The 23493-nt window shown below is 38.0% G+C and overlaps 5 protein-coding genes and 1 pseudogene across 7 annotated transcripts; 3 read left to right on the top strand and 3 right to left on the bottom strand.

Moving 5' to 3' along the window:
* The first annotated feature begins 272 nt into the window (after nucleotides 1-272).
* Nucleotides 273-1821, top strand: LOC105175073 (uncharacterized). Its single transcript, XM_011097395.3, has one exon. It carries the CDS (start codon nucleotides 688-690, stop codon nucleotides 1582-1584), a length of 897 nt encoding a protein of 298 aa, XP_011095697.1. The 5' UTR covers nucleotides 273-687; the 3' UTR covers nucleotides 1585-1821.
* A 1414-nt stretch (nucleotides 1822-3235) lies between these two features.
* LOC105175072 (large ribosomal subunit protein eL27x) lies at nucleotides 3236-3873 on the bottom strand. Its single transcript, XM_011097394.3, has one exon. It carries the CDS (start codon nucleotides 3777-3779, stop codon nucleotides 3372-3374), a length of 408 nt encoding a protein of 135 aa, XP_011095696.1. The 5' UTR covers nucleotides 3780-3873; the 3' UTR covers nucleotides 3236-3371.
* A 1849-nt stretch (nucleotides 3874-5722) lies between these two features.
* On the top strand, nucleotides 5723-9687 carry LOC105175070 (elongation factor 2). Of its 2 annotated transcripts, none has more exons than XM_011097392.3 (4): nucleotides 5723-5873; nucleotides 6627-6695; nucleotides 6788-6875; nucleotides 6996-9687. In XM_011097392.3, exons 2-4 carry the CDS (start codon nucleotides 6693-6695, stop codon nucleotides 9434-9436), a joined length of 2532 nt encoding a protein of 843 aa, XP_011095694.1. In that variant the 5' UTR covers nucleotides 5723-5873; nucleotides 6627-6692; the 3' UTR covers nucleotides 9437-9687. The 2 variants fall into 2 exon arrangements, with proteins under 2 accessions (XP_011095694.1, XP_011095695.1); XM_011097393.3 differs by having other exon boundaries at nucleotides 5789-5877.
* A 1613-nt stretch (nucleotides 9688-11300) lies between these two features.
* LOC105175069 (porphobilinogen deaminase, chloroplastic) lies at nucleotides 11301-12060 on the bottom strand. The gene is made up of 4 exons (XM_088876535.1): nucleotides 12043-12060; nucleotides 11662-11914; nucleotides 11525-11596; nucleotides 11301-11413 (listed from the first exon to the last, which is right to left on the bottom strand). Exons 1-4 carry the CDS (start codon nucleotides 12058-12060, stop codon nucleotides 11301-11303), a joined length of 456 nt encoding a protein of 151 aa, XP_088732661.1.
* A 779-nt stretch (nucleotides 12061-12839) lies between these two features.
* On the bottom strand, nucleotides 12840-14304 carry LOC110013020 (porphobilinogen deaminase, chloroplastic-like; annotated as a pseudogene). The gene is made up of 2 exons (XR_016063403.1): nucleotides 13943-14304; nucleotides 12840-13384 (listed from the first exon to the last, which is right to left on the bottom strand). The product of XR_016063403.1 is annotated as a porphobilinogen deaminase, chloroplastic-like (transcript).
* Nucleotides 14305-19537: 5233 nt separating this feature from the next.
* On the top strand, nucleotides 19538-21249 carry LOC105175068 (putative BOI-related E3 ubiquitin-protein ligase 3). The gene is made up of 3 exons (XM_088876764.1): nucleotides 19538-19861; nucleotides 19957-20329; nucleotides 20449-21249. The coding sequence occupies exons 1-3, from the start codon at nucleotides 19806-19808 to the stop codon at nucleotides 21067-21069; spliced, it is 1050 nt and encodes a 349-aa protein (XP_088732890.1). The 5' UTR covers nucleotides 19538-19805; the 3' UTR covers nucleotides 21070-21249.
* Nucleotides 21250-23493: the final 2244 nt, after the last annotated feature.

Below are 23493 nucleotides of genomic sequence, written 5' to 3'. Positions count from 1 at the left end.
AAATTTGGATTCAATAATTTAGTTGCTTCATATGTTGTTGTGGGCTTTCATGATACTCTCCTTGAATGTACGTTGTTTAGGCGTCGGGGACCAAAGATTGTCAGAAGTACATGACTTATAAAGTATGGAGAAATAATGTTGTCTGAATGAGCTGGACTTGTATTTCATATGAATATATTAATTCATTAACATAATCTGAAGTTGAACATGCATAAAAACTTTAAATTAATTCAACAAAAGATGTAAACTACATACAAATATATCATACATAAATCCTAGATGTCTTGCTATTCAAGTTGGAATAGAGTGGACAAATATACAGAGAAAATAATTAATTTAATATCGTGTTTTTTGCCCATAGAGAATGACAGGTGTATAATTAAGACACAAGGCTCCACTACTATATATGTAGAAGACCCACATTATTTGCCAAGTTTCTGTTAAGTGTTGAAGGTCAGCCTTCAACTTAGACTTGGATGGAAAGTTGGATTGTATGACTGCAATATAAAAAGTAGAATTGGAATGGAAGAGGCATTGCCATTAATGATTCAATTCCCATTTCTCACCACTGCTATCGTTACATACTAGTGGCAAGCCTTCGATTAATCTCCCACACACACGTCTTATCTCTTACAACCTACAACGTGGGTGCGTCCTACCTCTCCTCCCCCAACTTGCTAAGCCAACATGGACGAAGAACAACCATCTTCACCACCACACCACCTCCGTCACCGCCACCATCACCATCACAGAAGATGGGCGGATCTAGTGAACAAGACCTTCAATAAACCAAGGGCCTTCATCATCCTGCTTCTCATATCCTTCGTCCTTGGCTACCTCACCCACTCACAACCAGTACTTTCTCAATCAGCCCAAGATTTACTCGATCACCACACCTTCTCACCACCTCGATGTGGCGATCCAGTTCCCCCCGCCTACGTCCGCCGAACAGTCATCGACCGAGTCTTCAACGGCACCTCGCCCTGGGAAGGCTTCCCCCCGCCGCACATTAACTCCCTCATCATGCAAGAATGGACCAAAGGCTGGGGCTCACAAGCCCCCGTTTTCGAGCACCTCATTCTCCAGGCGCAGCCCAAGATTATCATCGAAGTCGGCACGTTTCTTGGCGCCTCGGCCACTCACATGGCCGGGCTAATTCGGAAACTGGGGCTGGACGCTCAGATTCTCTGCATAGACGACTTCCGGGGGTGGCCCGGATACTACGACGAGGAAAAGAGCTTGAAAATGGTGAACGGCGATAGTTTGCTCTTGTACCAGTTTATGCAAAACGTGGTGAAGGCTAACGCCACGGACTCCATCATGTTTCTGCCCTTCTCGACGAGTACGGCGCTGGGTGGGCTGTGTGAGTGGGGAGTGTACGGTGATCTGGTGGAGATAGACGCGGCTCATGATTTTCACTCGGCGTGGACAGATATCAACAACGCGTACAAGATTTTGAGGCCTGGGGGGGTCCTTTTCGGGCATGACTATGTGTGGGTTGGTGTTCGGGACGCCGTCCATTTGTTTGCTCGACTCCACGGCTTTCGTGTCAGAATAGACGGAGAGCACTGGATTTTATACTAACTCCGTTTCGTCTTCCGTTCAATATTTCATGCTTGTCAGATTTCAATTTATCCATGAAAATTAATCAGGTGCCGAATGGAGTAATTAATATTAAGAGAATGATAGTATGCAGGATTAATTGCAACCAACACCCATCCCCTGACGTTTACATTTTCACCGTCTCCAAGTGATAGCATGGAGTTTAGGGGTACAGTGTACCTTGTTTTTGTTTATGAGATTTTTGTTTATTGCATTTAATTCAATTTCTGTAGTAAGATAGGATGTAGGGTAATTCTCAATAATTGTACACACACACACATATATATATATATATATATAATGCCAACATTTTTAGCAAACCCCCGGCACTATGAAATGGCCTACATTTATTTTAAATGGCAATAGCCTACGGTGATTTTACATGCACTGGACTGTATTATTAATTTGAAAGAGAAATCTAAAGGTGTATTTGGATAGATAAATGTAAATTTGAAGAAAAGATTTGGAGAAATGATTTCAAAATGACACTATTTCAAACGAATTTGTAATATATCCATCTCTATCAAAATTTAAATCAAAGGATTTGAAATTCTTTATATTTAGAATTACCTAAACATATTCAAACAATTTATTATGAAAGATTTGAATCATTCAATCCAAATGAAACATAAAATTCTCAAATTCTTCATCAAATGTTAATGTAAAGAAGTTTGAATGAAATAACATAATACAAAGATAAATGACAGGTATTTAGTATGTAGTCTTTTTGGTTGGATCCATTTCTAAATTATGAAATTTTGTAGTCTTATTATGCGAAAAATTATCATCAAATAAATTTAAATGTGGACGTAAAACTAGATTGCAATCAGTTTAAAGGTATATTTAAATCATTAATTTTGCATTTCTAGTTCTTTAACTCTAAATTCAAATTATTTTTGTTAATATTAAAGCTCGTTAGCTTAGTTGGGACTAATAGTTCCGACAATGACCTTATGATGCTCAAGGCAATTGAGAAGCATTAAAAAAGGGATTCAAACTCTCCTTAAACAAGAACTTTTTCATTCCACAGAACACTATGCAGTACAACTCAAAGGAAAAATGACAATAATGACCAAGGGAAGTCCAAATTAAACAGGACTACCAACTTGAAAAAAAAAAGGGAAAATAGCAGAAACCAAAGATGAAGAGATTTCGTGTTTAATACCATAACATGACGTCCAATAGTGGTTCTGCTCAATTACTTGAATGTCAAATTGACAATCTATTCAGTCTGGAACAGCCGTAAACAATATGAAGGGACTAAATGCAATATCCTCTGAACATCATAGAACAAACTCAAAACACCGAATTAACTCATAGCTTACGTTACTTGAAATACGGAATCTTTTCCTGAGTTACTGTCCCGAGGCAGCATCTTTAAACTAAGGCAAAAGTAATTTTTTTTAACCAAATCTTTGTCAATCACGATATGAGAAACACAGCAATATCCACACGTACATAAAGCTAAAGGGAGTCAATGAAGTCCATTGTCATTTTATGATCAAATCAGAGCATCAAAACTTTTGTCACCAGCTGCAAATTACTGTAATTACACAAAATACTTCAATTAACGTGTATATATCATGCTGCAAAAATCCAAGTGTAGGAACTAACGATAAAGATATCCAGAAAATTTAGTGAAGTAGACATTCCATATCAAATTTAACCAAAATCATATGATATAATCCGAGACGAAAAACAACTTCATAGCCAAAATTCCTAAAAGTGCAAAAGAAATCGAACACAACATCATCATTAAATCTTTCACCTCAAAACCTGAGCTTGGAGAAAAACCAACGGTTCTTCCCCGTCTTAAACCTCTCCTCAAACTTAGCCTTGACCTCCTTGCAAGCGGTGACCTTCTTGTCACGGGACACAAGCGCATCGGCTGACACGACATCCTTCAGATCCACGTCGAGAGTGTAACGCGTTGGCATGATATGGTTGTAGTTGACGAGCTTAATGAAAGCCTTGACGCGCGATTTCTTCGCCTGCTTCTTGGCGGAGTCCTTGCGGATGACCTTGCTCGGGTACTTGGCGACTCCGGCGACGAGGCAGTGGCCATAGGGGCGGTCGCGTGTTCCGTCGTCGAAATTCCTCACAATGGTAGCCTTGTGGCCGGCAAACCGTCCCTGGAGGAGGATCACCGCCTTGTTTGGCTTCAAGAACTTCACCATTTTGGGTGCTTGTGTGTGCGCGGATGTGGCGTTGGCGTGGAGGTTCGGCCGCTGATGGGTTAGGGTTTCGAGTGTAGGTTTTCTTTATATAGTTCCATTCTGTGCTCTAGATGCAGAGGCTTAGGGCTTTTCTCAAGTAAAAAGAGTTAAATGGGTAAACGGCCCAAATGTTATCCATGGGCTTAAGCAGGGCTCAATCGAGTAAACCGGGTCATGTAAACCGGGCTAATTTGTTTCGATTGTGATTCTTTAAAGACGATGAATACTGCAATTTAGTTTTGTGAAGGTCATTATAGTCTAGTCTAAAGACAACATAAGGACGGGGGATGATTTCGGAGCTCTATTGACAGAAAAAACATGTAGAGCTCAAGAATGAGTTAGATTTAGCATTCAATTAACGGAATATTCTGATATCACTTTCAGCATTAAATTATATTTGTTTTCTGTATTGTTATTCTAATAATGTATAGACCAAAAAGATATATAATGTCTAGTGACTCCTTGAGGACGAAAATTTAATAAATATGGCCTTCTTGTCTGCATAACCAGTTAATTGATAATTTTCAGTTGTCAATGCAGTCGTCGTGGTGTTGGCTAAGGTTGCAAGTGACATCAAGGTAGCAGATAAAAAAGCAGGGCTAAAGGGAGTTAATGAAGTCTGATTCGGGTTGAAATCTATGTGACCTCCTTGATCGGGTGAACTGGTCATTCAAGCGGTTTGAGATCGCTACCTCTCCCAAACTAGTTTTTGGGCCCTAGAAAAAAAGAAGCAAATCGTTAGGTTTGTTGGGGTGACCCCCAACTAAAACTTTCCAATGCTTAAGTCATTGTTTGACTTCAAAGTCGTAAAAGCAGGTCGTTGGCGAACTGACGAGTCGAAGCGACAAAAAAGTAAAGAGTGGTGGAAAGGGCGTACCATAAAAACATTGATTATGGAGTATTTATAGTGTAAGAGTAATGGTCTTGTTGGTCCAATAAGTGTTTTCCACGTATCTCGAGTTGCTACCAACCCGACCCGAAGGGAAATGCACGAATTCTCCAATAAAATTGTAATTATATGTCTATTCAAAAACAAATCAATCTTTTTCAAACAAAATTAAAATTTTCCCATCAAAGTCCATTGTCATTTTATGATCATATCAAAGCATCAAAACTTTTTTCACCGTCTCCAAGGGATAGCATGGAGTTTAGGGGTACAGTGTAGCTTGTTTTTGTTTATGAAATTTTCTAGTCTTATTATGAGAAAAAGCATCAACAAATAAATTTAAACGTCGACGGAAAACTAGATTGCAGTACGTGGACTAGCCCAACGGACTAACATGTATGATTGATATGTTTTAATATGAGAAATGCACCTTCTTTTATCTCAACAAATAAAATAATTTTATTACGATAAGTTATAATTTATCTACTACGTCTTCCATTGCTCTGTCATGTAACTTCGATAAAACAATATTGGGAATGAAAATTTTGAATAATTATTATCTTTTGGTAACATTACATGTTAAGATTAAAAATGTTATTGTTTTTCAACAGTTTTAATTAGTTTTCGACATGTGATTTAAAAAATAATTTTCAAGGTGTAAATATTTAATAAAAAAATGGCATTTTTATTGAAATATGTATAGAGAAATACTTTTGTCAAAATTCATAAGACAAATTAAAAAATAAAAGTAAAATAAAATAGAATTAAGTTTTACGATTTTAAGTTCACTCCTACATTTATGGTTGATATATTCATAGAAAAATAATAAGAATGGAGTGGGAATAAAATGAACATCCTAAGTAGTTGCATTTATGATTTGCTACGTTTTAGATTTAAAAATCACTTATTCCATGAAAATTTTATTTTATTAGATAAGGAATTAGACTTTCTCTGTTTGGTATTAATATAACAGTTGAGAGGGCTTTATGTCAATTTTTATTTGGCGGTGGTTGCAAATAGAACATAGTTGGGGGACGTAACTGAAATTTTCCACTTATATTAGGGTTTTGAGCAGTCAGGACCCTCAGCACGCGCATCTCGCTCTATTATATCTCTTGTGGCGCTCGTCTACGGGAGCCGCCTCCGGACTTTCTTTTCTCGAGTCTCTCGTGAGTATGCTCTCTCCCACTACGTATCTATGTGTTTGACTGTCGTCCGGCTTGATTCTTGACGTCTTTAGGCTCGTTGTTAGTGGATTTTATGTTTTTGAAGCTGTTTGATTGTTTTATTAATCGTAGTTCTCGACCTGGTTCCTGAGAATTTGATGGAACAGTTATCGTGGATTAATGTTTGCCTTTTTGTGTTCTGGATGAATTCTATCTACTAATCACATGTTATATTTATCGAAAGTTTTATGTATTGAGCTCGTAGTTGAATATAGGACGCTCCCTTTGATATTTAGAAGAAATGTGGCATCTGATGCTGCTGGAAATTTTTGTGCAAGTTCATTGCAGGCGTGTCAAGGAATTACTATTTTATCATGTTAGCTTGGTTTTCTATTGTGATGCTCAGTAAAACTTTCTCTAACATGTGATTGTTGGATGTTGATATGTTTGGGCTTCTATAGATCTATAGTTCATTTATTGTGGTGTCTATGGAAGTTTTTAATCTCTTTTGACTTTTATGCATGATTCAAGTCTTGCAGCTTCGTGCACAGGAGCAGATGATTTTGGAGTATCATGCATTCTAACTAGCAACATGTGATATCTTTCTATAGTATTGTCCGAAAATTATTTAGGTCTAGGGTTTTGCTCATCGCGAAGATACTTGCTTCTTTTTACATGTTATCAATGTCTTGTATTCATCTTCCACCTTTTTGAAGAATTGCATTGTAATTTTTTTTATCTTGCTGTCAATTGCAGGTAATTTTTGGAGCATAATCTCCAGTAAATTTGATCGACCTGTGAAATAATTAGAAACTAATCAAGATGGTGAGCATAATTTTCAGTTTTTCAGTGTATTTTCATATTGTGATTGGAATATGTGATGGCCTCTAACAACTAGTGTTTGGTTAATTTTGCAGGTTAAGTTCACTGCAGATGAGCTCCGTAAGATTATGGACTACAAGCATAACATTCGTAATATGTCTGTTATCGCCCATGTCGATCATGGTAAATCTTATATCTTCAATCTAATATGTTCATCTTTTTTTTTTTTTTTTTGCAACAAACTGTCAGATTCAACTTTCTAGTTTGAACATGAAGTAACTTTTATTTACAATGTTCTGGCAGGGAAGTCCACTCTTACCGATTCGCTTGTTGCGGCTGCTGGTATTATTGCCCAGGAAGTTGCTGGAGATGTAAGAATGACAGATACAAGAGCTGATGAAGCCGAACGTGGTATCACTATTAAGTCTACTGGTATCTCCCTGTATTATGAAATGACTGATGAGGCTTTGAAGAACTACAAGGGAGAGAGACAGGGCAATGAGTACCTTATCAATCTTATTGACTCCCCTGGGCACGTGGATTTCTCTTCTGAAGTGACTGCAGCTCTTCGTATCACTGATGGTGCCCTTGTTGTGGTGGATTGTGTTGAAGGTGTGTGTGTCCAGACAGAGACTGTCCTCCGACAGGCCCTTGGAGAAAGGATTCGCCCTGTCTTGACTGTTAACAAGATGGACAGGTGTTTCCTTGAGCTCCAAGTGGATGGTGAGGAAGCCTACCAGACGTTCCAGAGAGTCATTGAAAATGCAAATGTCATCATGGCAACTTATGAAGATCCCCTTCTGGGAGATGTCCAGGTTTACCCAGAGAAAGGTACTGTTGCCTTTTCTGCTGGTTTGCATGGGTGGGCTTTTACGTTGACAAACTTCGCGAAGATGTATGCATCCAAGTTTGGTGTTGATGAGTCTAAGATGATGGAGAGGCTCTGGGGAGAGAATTTCTTTGATCCGGCAACTAAGAAATGGACAAGCAAGAATACTGGCTCCCCTACGTGCAAACGTGGTTTTGTTCAGTTCTGTTATGAACCCATCAAGCAGATCATCAATACTTGCATGAATGATCAGAAAGACAAGTTGTGGCCAATGTTACAGAAGCTTGGCGTCACAATGAAGTCTGAGGAGAAGGATTTGATGGGGAAAGCATTGATGAAGCGTGTCATGCAAACCTGGCTTCCTGCTAGTAATGCTCTCTTGGAAATGATGATATTCCATCTTCCTTCCCCCTCAACTGCTCAAAAGTATCGTGTAGAGAATCTATATGAGGGACCACTTGATGATGCTTATGCTAATGCCATCAGGAACTGTGATCCCGAGGGACCTCTCATGCTGTATGTATCTAAGATGATTCCAGCATCTGACAAGGGTCGGTTCTTTGCTTTTGGTCGTGTATTCTCAGGGAAGGTCTCTACTGGTTTGAAGGTTAGAATCATGGGTCCGAACTACGTCCCTGGAGAGAAAAAGGACTTGTATGTCAAGAGTGTGCAGAGGACTGTTATTTGGATGGGTAAGAAGCAGGAAACTGTTGAAGATGTGCCATGTGGGAACACAGTTGCCATGGTTGGGCTCGATCAATTCATCACCAAAAATGCAACCCTGACCAATGAGAAGGAAGTGGATGCTCATCCAATTAGAGCAATGAAGTTTTCAGTTTCACCTGTCGTGCGTGTTGCTGTGCAATGCAAGGTTGCATCCGATTTACCAAAACTTGTTGAAGGTTTGAAGCGTTTGGCCAAGTCTGATCCTATGGTTGTCTGTACTATTGAGGAATCTGGGGAGCACATTGTTGCTGGTGCTGGAGAATTGCACCTCGAGATCTGCTTGAAGGACTTGCAGGAAGACTTTATGGGTGGTGCAGAAATTATAAAATCTGATCCAGTGGTTTCCTTCCGTGAGACGGTTCTTGAAAGGTCTTCCCATACAGTTATGAGCAAATCGCCTAACAAGCACAATCGTCTGTACATGGAAGCCAGACCCTTGGAAGAGGGCCTTGCTGAGGCCATTGATGACGGACGCATTGGCCCAAGGGATGATCCCAAGGTTCGTTCAAAGATCTTGTCAGAAGAGTTTGGTTGGGACAAGGAGCTTGCAAAGAAAATTTGGTGCTTTGGACCCGAAACCACCGGTCCAAACATGGTGGTTGATATGTGCAAGGGAGTGCAGTACTTGAACGAAATCAAGGATTCTGTTGTTGCTGGTTTCCAATGGGCGTCAAAGGAAGGGCCTTTGGCTGAAGAAAACATGAGAGGCGTTTGCTTTGAGGTCTGTGATGTTGTTCTTCATGCTGATGCTATTCACAGAGGAGGTGGTCAAATTATTCCTACTGCTAGAAGAGTTGTTTACGCCTCACAGCTCACTGCAAAACCTCGTCTTTTGGAACCTGTATACCTTGTGGAGATCCAAGCACCTGAGCAAGCTCTTGGTGGAATTTACAGTGTGCTGAACCAGAAGCGTGGGCATGTGTTTGAGGAAATGCAGAGGCCGGGTACACCTCTTTACAACATCAAGGCGTACCTTCCTGTTATCGAATCATTTGGTTTCTCAAGCACCTTGAGAGCTGCTACCTCTGGTCAGGCATTCCCCCAGTGTGTGTTCGATCACTGGGATATGATGTCGTCCGATCCACTGGAAGCAGGATCTCAGGCCTCCACTCTCGTAGCTGAAATTCGGAAGAGGAAGGGTTTGAAGGAGCAGATCACACCACTCTCTGAATACGAGGATAAACTGTGAGCATGAAGTTTTAATTTAATTGGACCCATTAAAATGCCAGATCTGGCTGAGTATTTTCTTTTTGCTCAATTTTGATTTCGTGGTTGGCATTTTTCTGTTTTTCGTGTATTATGGTCAGGAGTTGCCTTCGGATTCTGTTGAGTATTATTACTAGGATGAGGATGTTCTGTTTTTATCTTTTCCCTTTTGCTTGGTTCTTGTACTGACCTTGACATTTGACAACTGGTATTCATTTGGTCTGTTTAGTATTATGCTCATTATATTACAGGTGTTAGCCTTGTTAAACTTTCGGCTTCAGGCAGCCACGTGGAAAAACTTTTTTCTGTTCTTAGTTCTTTTTTTATAATCCGAAGCGCATGGAGTTTGAGATGGATATGTTTCGATTTGTTTTTTTGAATGTTTTGTTTTACAATTTGAAGATAGAGAAGAAAAATAGTTAAGTGTGTGTTCAAAGATAGATGGGATGTTTGGGAATTTATGTTTTTAATTTAAAATATTTTAAAATAAGTGATATAGTTTTAATATTAAAATTTGGAAGATAAAAATTACGATCAAATTATTATTTTTATATATATTTTTATATATAAATATGTATATATATAAATATTGTATGTTTAATATTTTAAGATAAAAATTATTGTTTATTATCAAATCATGTCTATTTTATATTATATATATAAATGTGTATATATATATATTATATACATAAAAAGTTAAAAAATAAAAGAATACACAAATAAGGTGTAAAAATACAAAAATAACCATTTGATGTGTTTTTCTTGTCTCGAAAAATGCAAAACATGAATCCAAACATTGCCTAGAGTCTTGGAGAACATGATGCATTCCCAAATAATGTGGAAGCACTTGCATAATGCCGCTACATCTGTTGTCCAAAGCTAGAAATTAAAATGTCTCTTTGAATTTGAGTGTACGAGGCAACCCAAAATTATAAGCAGTTATACGTTCGGTGTTTCGACTGTTGGAAATTAAAGATCATATAAGGTATCACATAATTATTGATACACATTACACGTTAAAGGGTATCAGTAATTTGGTTTTGGAACCTACAGCGAGATAAGTCAAGGAATACCAGATTTCTACGACTTGATTACGAGATTCAAAGTGAGCCCTTGGATCTACAAGCATGTCCTTTGTTATCTCTTAGACCAACACCCTCTTCTCGCCCTCGTGGATTGTTACTAGACTATCCATCCAAATTCACACGCCTTAGATCCTTGGAGACTTTGGTAATGTTCCAAGAGAGAATAGAGAAAGTATTATGGGGGAGCTTCTATGAGAATGTATGTAGTATGAATTGTGTTTTCTTGTATCCATTGGAGCACCTATTTATAGGTGTGTACAAGATGAATCCTGATCCCACATAAATCTGGGAGACTACAAACACTGTATTAGACGAAGTTCATCCAAGAGGAGTCCTTGCAACCAGATCTTTGACTACAAAACTCTATCAAATGTAGATGTATATCTAATAAGTATATTACACAGCCTAACTAGTCGCAATTCACAAAACAACCCAGACGAATTCAAGTATATTCTGGGATGGGATTAAAGATCCCAGTTCTCTAAAAAGATGGAGGCGGGCAACTTGGATGCAAGCGCTCCTCCACCCAATATAAATACAAAGCTCTTTTACCAAATTTAGTGGAACGTTTTTTCTAGATTTTACATGTGCTGCCAAGAAGCCGGTCCTATAAGTTTAGGAGTGCTCTGATACTTTTACCAGGAGATATACAACTTAAGAAAAAATTTATCTCGAAAAGAAATTACAACATTAGCCTAGCTGCTAACCTCAAGAGGTCAAATGATGTGCTCATATTGCTCCCTTTGTTTATCACTAAATGACTTACCGGTTGAAGAAACCTGGACCTGCTCGGGAGAGGAGTTCCTCGCCAGCATCTACGCTCATCTTTATCATATCAACAAAAGCATATGGCCCTCTTCGAGAAGTTTCAAGTACTGTAATGAGTAACAAAATAGTTAAGTGAAAATATCACATGCCATCCAGAGTACCAAAAAGTGAATTTTTCATTCTCTTTACAAGTCATCATTAAATTGTTAGTACTATACCTTGGGATCCATCAGGGGATGCCACCAATGCTTTAAAAATGCAATTTCCATCCTCATCCCGATGAGCATATCCTAAGCATTGATGAGAAATGAGGATCAGAAGTCAGTTCTTGTACCCTAAGCAGTACAAAAATAACCGAGAGAACTCAGTTTAAAATTCTTGTAGAGTGGAGTGCGATATACCATCTTTTCATCATCACTTCTACATGAAATTCCTATAGCCCCTTGAGCTACAGCAGGAAGCATGTCATCAATGGAAAGCACAGATGCAACATTTTCTGTCATGTTTAACCTCTTCAACCCTGCTAATGCCAGTAATGTTGCTTGGACGACCCCCTCATTCAATTTTCTTAGCCTAGTCTGTACATTACCTCGAAAATTCTCCAGCACCTGCAGCAGATTAGGTTTAAAATAAAATAGAAGCAACAGTAAAATATATATTGCTTTGTCGACAACCAAGAGAGTAATTAATGCTAACCGCAAGAACAAATTAAGCATGCAAGAAAGACTGCTCATACTATGCCAGCACGTAACATTTTGTCATGGCTCCAAAATAATATCTGAAGTGGAACCGCCAGCTTGAAGAAATTTAACTAGCAATTACTGCTAACATAATAATAAGTGATAATTTCACCAAGCACAGATCTTCATTGCTTCGTTTCAATATCTGAGGATCTTTATGTCCACAATACATGTGATGTGTTGCAGGTAAAACTCATAAAGATTAAATAAGTTGTGACTAAGAGTTGGAATTTACGAAATCCAAATGAATTCGGGATCAAGACCCATCAAGAAACATTACAGAGGACTATAAAGCCAAAAATGGGATATGATCTCCTATCCTGTTAAAGCATCATGTTAAAGAGAACTTCTTGATTTGAGCCTGAACTGCATCCAATACGATCTTTTCACGGCCACGAGAAAATATATCACACATACATTAGAAGGGGCAGCTGGATATAGTTTCTTCCTGACACAAAGTGTTAACCACCACCTTGCCCTTTAACCAAAAAAAAAAAAAAGAAAAAGATAAAAGAAGAGAAGACCATCTGCTTAGTCCCCTGTATCTTAGATAAACAGAAAAAGGGCTTATAACACTTATCGCAACCAGGGAATGGGGCTATGGGATGTCCCTGACATGTAGGACTCAATCAGCTTGCAGCCCAACTGAACGAGAAATTCTTTATGCCTGCTTACAAGGGAAAACTAAAAGTTGGGAATATCTCTATACTTGTAGACAGGGATAAACCTTGTTTTAATGTTTAATCAGTGGCATGAAGATACAAAATGAATGTGCAAGAAAGAACTCCAAAAAAATCGCAAAGCAACCATAAATTGACAATATTTGATATATTACAAGAAGTTATTATATGTAGTTTCTAATTAATTAAATGACATTCATACCTTTTTTCCTAAGGTAGGCAAAATGAGTAAATACTGTTACAATACACTAACGTTTAGTGATGGATATCTATTGAGAAGTTGTGACTTCCTTCTCAATGAAGCAGTGCCCACTATGCTTCCTTCAGGAAGCTGAGCCAGAGAGGAGGCACTCAAGCAAATAAAAGCATCTCGGACATCTTCCCGTGGGAGATTGCAAGGTAATATAGTCTTTTCTGGAAGATATGTTGGAACATCTTTCATCGAGTGTACAGCTATATCAATGTCACCATTAATGAGTGCCTCATCTATTTCTTTTGTGAATAAACCCTTTCCACCAATATCTGCCAGTGGCTGACTTAAAATTTTGTCACCAGTAGTTTTAATGATCAAATCCGGATTGCTCCCTCCTCAGCTAACTCAGGATGCGACTCTATCAGTTTATCTCGTGTTTCATAAGCTTGGGCAAGGGCCAGTGGACTGTCCTACAAAGAATATTAAGATGAAGCCATTCAGCAAAGATCAAAAAAGAGAAGCAAATATTCTACGATCAAATTCATAGATCAGGACTAATCAAGAATCATATATGGTGTTCCTTCGAAAAAACCAAAAAGTCTAAAAGCATGAAATTGAGGGTTGATATCATTTAGCATGATATGATTTTCTTTTTCCCACAAGCTTCGGAAGAAAACTAAGACATAACTGAGATTAAGTACCGAAAGAAAGCAATGTACGAAAAACTCAACATGCACATATCAGTGAAAACAGTTCTAGTTCATGCTGGACTGGACGAGACGACTGAAGACGTAAGGGAATAAAAGTCAAGCAACCAATCGCTATCCCATGTCCAAACGACTCCGAAAAGCAAGTTTCCCGACAAAAATCATTTAACACCATTCTTAAGAACAAAAAGTTCAATCATCCATCATAACTCAAGCTCAAGCAACATTCTTTAACTGGTAAAAGAGCATTGAAAGACAACCCACATCCAAAAACCCATAACCCACAAAGCCAAAGCGGCCAAACAAGAAACTTAACCTCCCTCTAGTGCCAATTCTGATCAAAGCGGCCTTCGTTTCGGTCTTCTCCTCGACAGCAACCAAAACCCTCGTGACAAAACTTCTGCCCCGGGAAGAAGCTGAAGAATTACTAGTGCTCGGCGAAGAAAACCCAAGAGCTGAAACAGAAGCAGAAGTGAGATTACTGGAAAGAGGGCTCGTGTTAATACGAAAATGAGCTTGAATTACAGTGGGCATGGCAGTCTCCATTGCTGACGGAATGGAGATATGAGAAAGGATAGCGTTGAAAGGAGAACGTTTTAAGATTTGGGTTCAAAGCCTTTTCCTACTTTTACTGCAAGCATTTCCACACCAGACATTTATCCTGTCACCAGCCTCTGGACTTGCTAAAAATTCACCAGTCCCATGGATCAATTCAAACTGAAGATATGCAGAAGCAGCCAAGTCCATGAAACTATAGTGGGCCTTGTATTTGGATTTCTTATGCTGAACATGGGCCTTCAGTTAAAGCCCATTATTAACTTGGGCTTGTAATTGGTCCAAATAACAAATTTTTGTAATTTTGTTTGAGATAGTGAATTGAATTAGATGAGATGTAGGTTGTACAAAGTCTAAGCTTTTAACCAAACCTTATAACAAGTGGTATCAAAGCATAAGAAACTCAAACACCTAAAACTCCTCATGGATATGGAAATGTGAGCAATTCATATTATATTTTTTTATTCCAAATCCTAAATAAATGTCGTATGCATAAAACGATCACTTTACCCAACTATAAAACTTTCTTTTTCTTTAATTCATATTAAAAAATTATGCAGTGAGTAGTAAGCGATTGATGAAACATGGAAAGAGAGTAAACATTAATGATAATTTGTAAAAATAGTAATTGAGTAGTGTTTAAGCCCAAAGGACATAGTGGGCCTAACACAGGTCCCATAATATTCAGGCCCACTATCCGTTCCCGCCTTATCCGGAACCGGAAGGGCTTACATTTCAAGCTCTCTGCACCGACAAGACAGACGAGACTTTCATGTGCAGTGCTCTGGACAGTTATGTGTGTGATGCCACAATAACTATATATCTACTTTCATTTTTATCACATCTCATCCACAAATCTATTTCATACGTTTGATGTTAAATTCAAAATACAAACACCGGGGAACAACATTATTTGACATATAGCTATTCTTTTTCTTTTCTTGGTATACAAATACGTAGATGGAGACGATTCTGAGTATTTCTACAAGTCAAGACAAGTTTTAAATATTGTACAATTTTCCTATCAATATAGTGGTCACATCATATATAGATTTATTATTATTATTTTTATCAAAACAGTGATTATATAATTTATACTTGATTTGATAAATTTGTAATCTTTCAAGGAGTCGTGATCCGCAATTCAATATGATGTGATCGCCCAAGAGATGATGATTCGCAATCTAGCATGATGCGATCTCCCTAGGGGAGATGATCTGAGGTGCTTATCCTAGATGTTTATCCCTGAAAAGATGAAAGCATGTTAGGCTAGTAAGATGGTTCCCGACAATGATTTTCTGATGCATGAGTCAGTTCGAATTGGAGATGATCATTGACGATCTCAAATAGTAAATTAGGTAAAAAGGCAATAAATATGTCTCACCATAAATGCCATAAAAATGAGGTCATCTATAGGCTAAATGTGCGCACATTCTGTTCCACGTGGCATTATTTCAAATTATGAGTTGTCATATGACCTATGGTCTAGATCTCGGTCATTGGAGCAGGTCCGATTGAGCTACCCGACCCAGGATTAAAAGATGCGATGCTACCCAAGATAGAAAGACGCGGACCTAGGAGCTCCAGTGGTGTTTTAGTATTGTTTGGAAGGTTATTTATGACTTTTTTCAAATAGATATGATATACTCCAATCAACTCGTTTGAATAAACTCATATTAAATTAGATAAATAACTTTAACCTTAATAATTAGACAGATAACTAGACTAAGATATAATTGAATTTTGGCACCCACACGTTCTAGAGTAGTGTTGTATATCATTTAAAAAAAGAAAACGAGGGAAGAAAAGTGAGATGAAAATAGAACGGTGGATGCATGTGAAATGGGAAATGGGGATAGTAGTAGCAGTAGAGGAGAGGAGATGGATTGGGCCACAAAGACAAAGCCCCGTGAATAATGGCAGCACTATCTGGATTCTGAGGGGGGGTAACGGTCAAAACTTTTGAGAGTGAGATGTAAAAGCAATAATGATGGGGAGTGGGGAGTGGGGAGTGGTGCATCATTTTCCAATATAAATCAATTCATTATTATTCATCTCTTCTCACCATATCTACAACTTTCATTCAATCACCAACACTTATCACTCACTTTTGTTTTTTCTTTTATTTCAGCCTTTAATTCCTCTATTAACTAATTAAAACCCGCCCTATCAATCTTCAATTATTTCAACTTACACCACCCCAAAACCAATCTTAAAGAAACCCAGCTTAGAATCTGTCAGAGAAACTCTTTTTTACCTAATGTGAGAGAGAGAATGTGTGTGGGATGCTCTCTATCTATATCTATATCTATCCTCATCTCCACTTCAACAATTTCCCTCTTTTTTCATTTCCCCCTCTCACTTTCTTCTCAATTCTAAAGAAAAAGGTGGGGAGTTAATGGAAGCAATAATAGCGTGAAGTGAGTGAATTGTGATTGAGGAATCCACCACTCTTACTTCTATTTCAAGTCCTCAATCTCATCAACCACTCTTTTTATAAAATTTAAAATAATAAATTACAGCATTGTTTTTATTAAAATTTGTATTATTTAAATAAGGCTACTAGCACTCCACACACTTTTGCTCACTTTCTTTGTTGTACCTCTGCATTCTATTAATGTCCACCACTCTCCCTCCTTCCATTTCCATTGCAATTTCATCATCATCATCATCATTGTTTTTTTTTTTGGGTCAAGTGGGCCAAATTGAGTCTACAACACATGGACGACATTTGGAACAATTGATTACAGCTAATCCAATCTTATAATTTCTTTAAATAATATATTTTATATGTACGCAACTTCTAATTGGATTAATGGACTAAAAGAATGATCAATCATAATTCAACATCTATATATATATAATGTGCCATACATTTATCTATCTTGATAAAATGTTCTTACACAAAGTATATATTGTTGATCTGAATTGTAAATTCGTAAATTTTATTTATATAACTATATATACATAACAAAACCAGCTTTCTAATAAGTGAAAATTACACACTCGTACAATGTTATTTTTAATTACGATCAAACAATACACACAAGTACGAAAATATTAAGGATATATAGACTATAGTTGCCCGACAAATGGGAAATGGAATTTCTCTCTCTCTCTCTCTCTCGTTTTTTTCCCCCTTTATGAAGACCTCATTTGGACGCCAAAGCTGAGAAGACCGAGGGCTTGGGAAAACGCAGCTCCAGTCCAGTTGCCACATTAATTTAATTACCTTAATACGAGCCCGTGTCTGTACGGACTCACTCATACATACATACATACATAATAAACTCACAATTATCTTTTATATATATATATATATATATTATTGTTGTACTAAAAACGTACCCCATGTGGGTTACGATTTTAAAGATACAAATAATTGATGATTCAACAATTAATATTCAATACTTTTAAACAATAAAGTAGGTGAAATCGAATAGGAGTAATGCAACAGGGCCGCATCTATTTGTCGCAAGAGGAAAGCATAAAGAACAGCCAAGACTGAGTGATAATGTGCAAAGGCAGAAGATTGCATTTGCACATATATCATCAGATGTTAGAAAGGAAGATTACATTGAAAGCATCATCATCGTCAGTTATTGCAATGGATGTGTGAATGCGTGAGTAACGACATATACCCAGAAAAATAATTGGCCTTTTGCCTTTGTCGCTGTAGCTTTAGCCAGCAAACTTCGCGGTCTTGCGCATTTTGATGATAAAACCCAAGTGTGTGACAGCGCACTTCATGGCCCGGGGTTGGAGATCATGCCCCTCTCTCTCTCCCTTGCTCTTCAACACACATCTATACATCCCTGTGTTAAATATACAAAAAAAATTATTTACATTAAAATATAATTGAAAGCAAATAATTAATTAAAATACACTTATTATATGATTAATTTAATTGAATCCAAAACTAATCTAACTAAGAATTTTTGTAAAAATACAGGGTTAATGAATGCGTGTATGTACACATAGTAATGTACGTAGTCATCCCTGTATATATATACGCCTGCACGTACATATATATGTAGATTAAGAAATGTAGTTAGTAGATGATGACAAGTAGTAGTGTAGTTATCGGTAAATGCTTATCTCTGACGTATATTGGCGGTATCGTCTAAGAAAGAAGCACGCAAAACCACGCAAGATGGTAACAAAAGAGAGTTGGAGAGAGCAGGCAGCAGCATGGGCAACCAACAAACGCATTTACTTGATAAATTAAATAATACTGAGCTACATGCAATAATTTGGATAATACTCGTTACTAGCTATAATAATAATAATAATATAAAATAATTAATATCCTGCTTGGGAACTGAATATACATAAACATATATATAATATTTAATATGCAGCATTGGTTTTGGAGTTAGTACTTTATTTTAATTAATTATCAGAATCCAACAAACTTGTCTAGGAAATTGGGAAATACGAAAAATAAAAAAGAAATTAGAGTTAGAGTAAGTAGTCACATATGATATTATGTTGAATTAATTAATAAAAAGAAAAAAAATGTGAAAATGAAATAGCAACAAGAATAGTGGGGAGAACCTACCCCGCCCCATGAAGCATCAACAATCCACCTGCACCATTCAACATGCAACTCTTCTCTACTACTATATATATATATAGCTTTAAATAATAAATAATATTGTTTCAACCTTATACAACAGAAATTAAATTAATTAGAATAAAAATATATAAAATTGGAGAAAAAGAAAAAAGAAAAAAATGAAAAAGGAGGAGAGATGTAGATGTAGAGTATGTATGATCTCGGGGAGCGTTACGCCATGCGCTCCTCCTCTTTCTCGCTCTATGTATTAAACTTTATCACGAATTCCACAACCAACAAACGATACAAAATCAGAAGAGTCAGATTTAGATTCAGACTCAAATTCAGACTGAGACCACCCCTCACTCACTCCTCACACGTGTCAAACATTTCCTAAAATTAATGAGAATCTAAATTAAAAATAGTAAAAAGAAAGTAGGAGAGAGTGGGATGGACGCAGCAGGTATTCCGGAATAACCCCTGGGATTTAGCCGGAAACATGGACTAGACCCCATCTCTTATCTCATCAAATCACGTTAAACAGGTCGTGATCAATACAAATAAGATGAGGGGCCTTTCTGGTAACCCAATCAATCCAGCAAACGCCACTCCCATTAATTCCCTACAAAACAAACAAACAAATCCCATCTCCTTCTCTCACTACAATTCTTCTTCTTCTTCTTCACCCCTTTAAATACTCCAAAACAAACATCTTTTCACCAACTTTTTCTCTCGCTCTAGCTTTGAAGCCAAACCAAACCCTTAATAAACCCCCCACCCCCACCCCCACCCCACCCCACCCCTTTGCGCATATATTTGCATGCCCCTTCTTCCCTTTTACTTTGCTTTTCATTTTTCCTCTCCACCTCACGATTGTTCTTTTCTCCCATCTCTCACTTCCCTCTGTCCAAGAACCGAATCAATCAAAACTCTCAAGTATATATTTACATAAACGGGTTATATTCTATATTAGAAGCAGAGCAGAATAACAAAGTCAGAGATAGATATTGATACGTTTATAATTGCTTTTGGGATCAACGAATACCAAGAAAATTATCTGTGATTAATGGCTGTTGAAGCTCGGCATCTGAGTCTTTTTCCTCCACAGATTCTCAACAACAGGTAGGTTCAGTAATGGTGGTTTGGTTTTTTCTTTCCTTTCTTCTTCTTCTTCATTTGGATGGGAGTTCATATGCCTCTCGGGTGAATTAATGCAGAGAGTTGATGATGAATAGTGTTGAAGGCATTGGAAACGCGTACGGTGCTCCTATGGGATACGGACTCGTGGCTCCTTTATCGGGAACAACCACCGCGACTGAAACTGTCCTTCCCATTTACGGTTCGGCGATGCCGGAAACTGTTGCCGGGAAAACTGCTGCGATTAAGTCTGATAGTGGCCTAACGTACGCCGTCCCGATTTCGAGGAAGCGACCCAGAGATGCCATCAATCCTCTGGTTTCGTCATTACCGAGCGGCGTCCAGAGTCAAAGTTCAAATAACCGTCGCGGTTCTTTTACTTTCCTCGGAGAAGATTTCTCGTTTCAGTTCCAACAGCAGCAATTGGAAATCGATCGCTTCATTGCTCAACACGTATGTAAATGATTATATTTTCCAAGTTTTCTGACTTGCAAATATTTCATCATTCGTACGGTACGGTACGGTACGGTACGGTTTATTAATATGGCGTTTGATGAATTATCTTACAACAGACTGAAAAGGTGAGGATGGAAATTGAAGAGAGGCGAAAGAGATACTCCAGGAGAATCGCAGCGGCCGTGGAAGAAAACATAATGAAGAAGCTAAAAGCGAAAGAAGAGGAAATCGATAAGATTGGAAAACTAAACTGGGCGCTGGAGGAAAGAGTGAAATCCCTGTGCGTGGAAAATCAAATATGGAGAGACTTGGCCCAAACAAACGAAGCAACAGCAAACGCCCTGAGATGCAATCTGGAACAAGTCCTGGCCCAAGTCCAAGACGAACAGCAGCAGCAGCAGGAGAACCGCCACCGTGCAGGCGAAGTGGCGTTGATGGACGACGCGGAGTCGTGCTGCGGCAGCAACTTCGACGAAACGGGCCGGCACACATTGGTGGATATCCCCACAACGGCCGGTCGTGATCGCGATTACAACAGTAATATGAAGGAGGGGTGCATTGGGACGAGCAACAAGAACAGGATGTGCAGGAACTGTGGGAAAGAGGAATCATGCGTGCTGCTTTTGCCGTGCAGGCATCTCTGCCTCTGCACTGTTTGCGGGTCGTCTCTTCATACTTGCCCCGTTTGTAACTCCACTAAAACCGCTAGCGTTCACGTAAACCTCTCCGCCTCCTGAGCACCGGAATTCGAATTAGCTAGCTAGACTCTGTTTCTGAATTTCCAAAAGTAGTATAAATTCGTTACCATCACAATACCAAACCAAAAAGCCTGAAATAGATTAGTCCAATATACTCTTTACTAACTTTGTTCATTTTCCCATTCATCAATGTAACTAGTTTTTTTCTTTTCAACTTTACATTACTGTTCAACATATCTTTTCTCTTCATTCTGGTAATTTTAGAGTGTCCATATACATCAAATTTTAATTTACGGTGGCTCAAGCCGGAGGAGGCAGGGTCAACTGTAAAAGGGGAGTGGGAGGGAGTGAAAGTGACACGTGCAGCGTAAAGGCTGACACGTAGGACTCGCGCAAATGTCGCTGTTGTGGTACAGTAGAGAGATGGAGATGGGGGGTGAAAAAGAAAAGGTGGATATGCCCACTAAGCAACCCCCCTTTGCCTCGTGTGCGGTGCAAACTGTATTTTATAATGGCACCGATGCGCACGGCAGAGACAAGACACGAGGGTAAGGGTTAATGGTTGTGTGCAGTCCGTCCCGCCCAAACTTATATATTATTAGGAGAGGACAAAAGTAGGAAAAATATCAAAAATGGTTTCTACCGTATCTACCGCTCCATTGCGTACAATACACGGTGCTCTGTAATGTTGGGCTAAGTTAGTTGTTAAATCAAGGCTCAATTATTCAAATCATAATCAATTTTATCCCACAAACACTAGCAGATGAGATGAGATGAAATGAAATGAAACTACCCTCTTAACAACTGTCCCATTAATATTATCGACACATCATCTAACTACTGTTCCTTCATTTTCATTCAAATAATCTCAATATATTGTACATCCTCTTCTATGTATTTATATAAACACTATTTTCCTACAGAAACCATTTTTTTGGTATTATTAATAATATAATATCTATTAAATATTTTAATTATAATATTTCTCCAATATCCCCTAAATAGTGTATGTGCATATATTGATTGTGGAAACGTATAATGTGTGGTATATCTGGAAGCGACCGACGGAGGGAGAGGGAGAGGGAGAGGGAGAAGGAGAGGTAGGGTAGGCGATGGGGGGATTAGGTGGGGGTGGCATGGGGCATGCATGTTAGGGTGATGGGATTTTAATTGGGATGGGCGCGTACAATGCACGTTGTTGATTGATGGGACCCTTTTTCCTCTATCTGGAGTCACTTTCAATGAGGACTGACAGAGTACCAGGATTAGACTGCATACAATAATGCTGTCTTAATGATGGTGATGAACGACATCGTTTATTAATTTTATTATATAGGGGGAGGGGCATGTTTAGATTGGTAGGTGGGTGGGTGCTTGTTAGGGTAGGGCTATTGTGCCTATTCGCATAGTACATTGGGGGTGGGAGTGAGAGAGTGGTGCGTCTTCCAGATTCCGCCTGCTAATTGTGGCCGAGAGCACTGGCTGTGTTTCCAATATGGATTCATTGTTGGGCTCTGTTCGGCTTTCCCTTTTGTCCTTTTCCTCCTCACTTTCTTCTACCCTTTTTTATTCTTTTACCAAACCACCCTCTTATACTCTTTTCTTCAACTATTATTAAGGGTTTAATTTGTTGACATTTTTTTTTTTGAACTGTTATTTAAACATCGACTTTAAATTTTAATGAAAACACAATTTCGTTATTTTATCGAATTTTTTGTGAGTTACTAAATTATTATGCTGATCTCATTGAAATTATTCTATATTTTCATGATTTAATAGAAAAAAAAAAAAGAAGAAGAGGTGGGCATAATAAATAATAATAAATGAGAAAGGCAGTAGTACGTGAGTTGATGGAGACGATTGAGATTGAATTCTTGGAAAAAGAGTTGTGGTGGTTGTGCGTGGAAATTTCACAAGTTACAATTTTATATGTATGGAGGAGGGCATTTATCATGAATTTTTGACTTTTTAAGCCGGAAATCAGATATTAGTCCACATACGTAGGTTTGGAAGATTCCTTGCCGATAATGACTGAAATATTGATGACAAAAATATGGATATGGATGTGTATGTATGATCTATCACCATAGATTTCGATATATATATATGAACAACACCAATATACATATACATACATACATATATATATATCTCTCATCTCTCTTTTCATTCAAATCTCATCTTACTATATTTTGTTTGATAATTACCACAATTATATATCATATGTATGGCCGGTGACCAAGTGATGGAGTGGTACACGCAGCCCCTCTCTCTCTCTCTCTCTCTCCTTAATTCTAGATATTGCACACTTTTATGTATACACCAATTATTCTATTATTATACATATATAACTTACTAAGGTTAGAAACATTTTCGTCTTTTACCAACATTTTCTTCAACATCCCTATAAATCTCTGTATATTATGTATGTATGATGATTATTCAATCTGTTCTTTCATTTGC

This window comes from Sesamum indicum, linkage group LG12 (assembly GCF_026168435.1).
Source record: "Sesamum indicum cultivar Baizhima isolate 11 linkage group LG12, ASM2616843v1, whole genome shotgun sequence".
NCBI lineage: Eukaryota > Viridiplantae > Streptophyta > Magnoliopsida > Lamiales > Pedaliaceae > Sesamum > Sesamum indicum.
The sequence above is the reverse complement of the archived record's forward strand: the minus strand, read 5'-3'. Positions and strand labels throughout refer to the sequence as shown.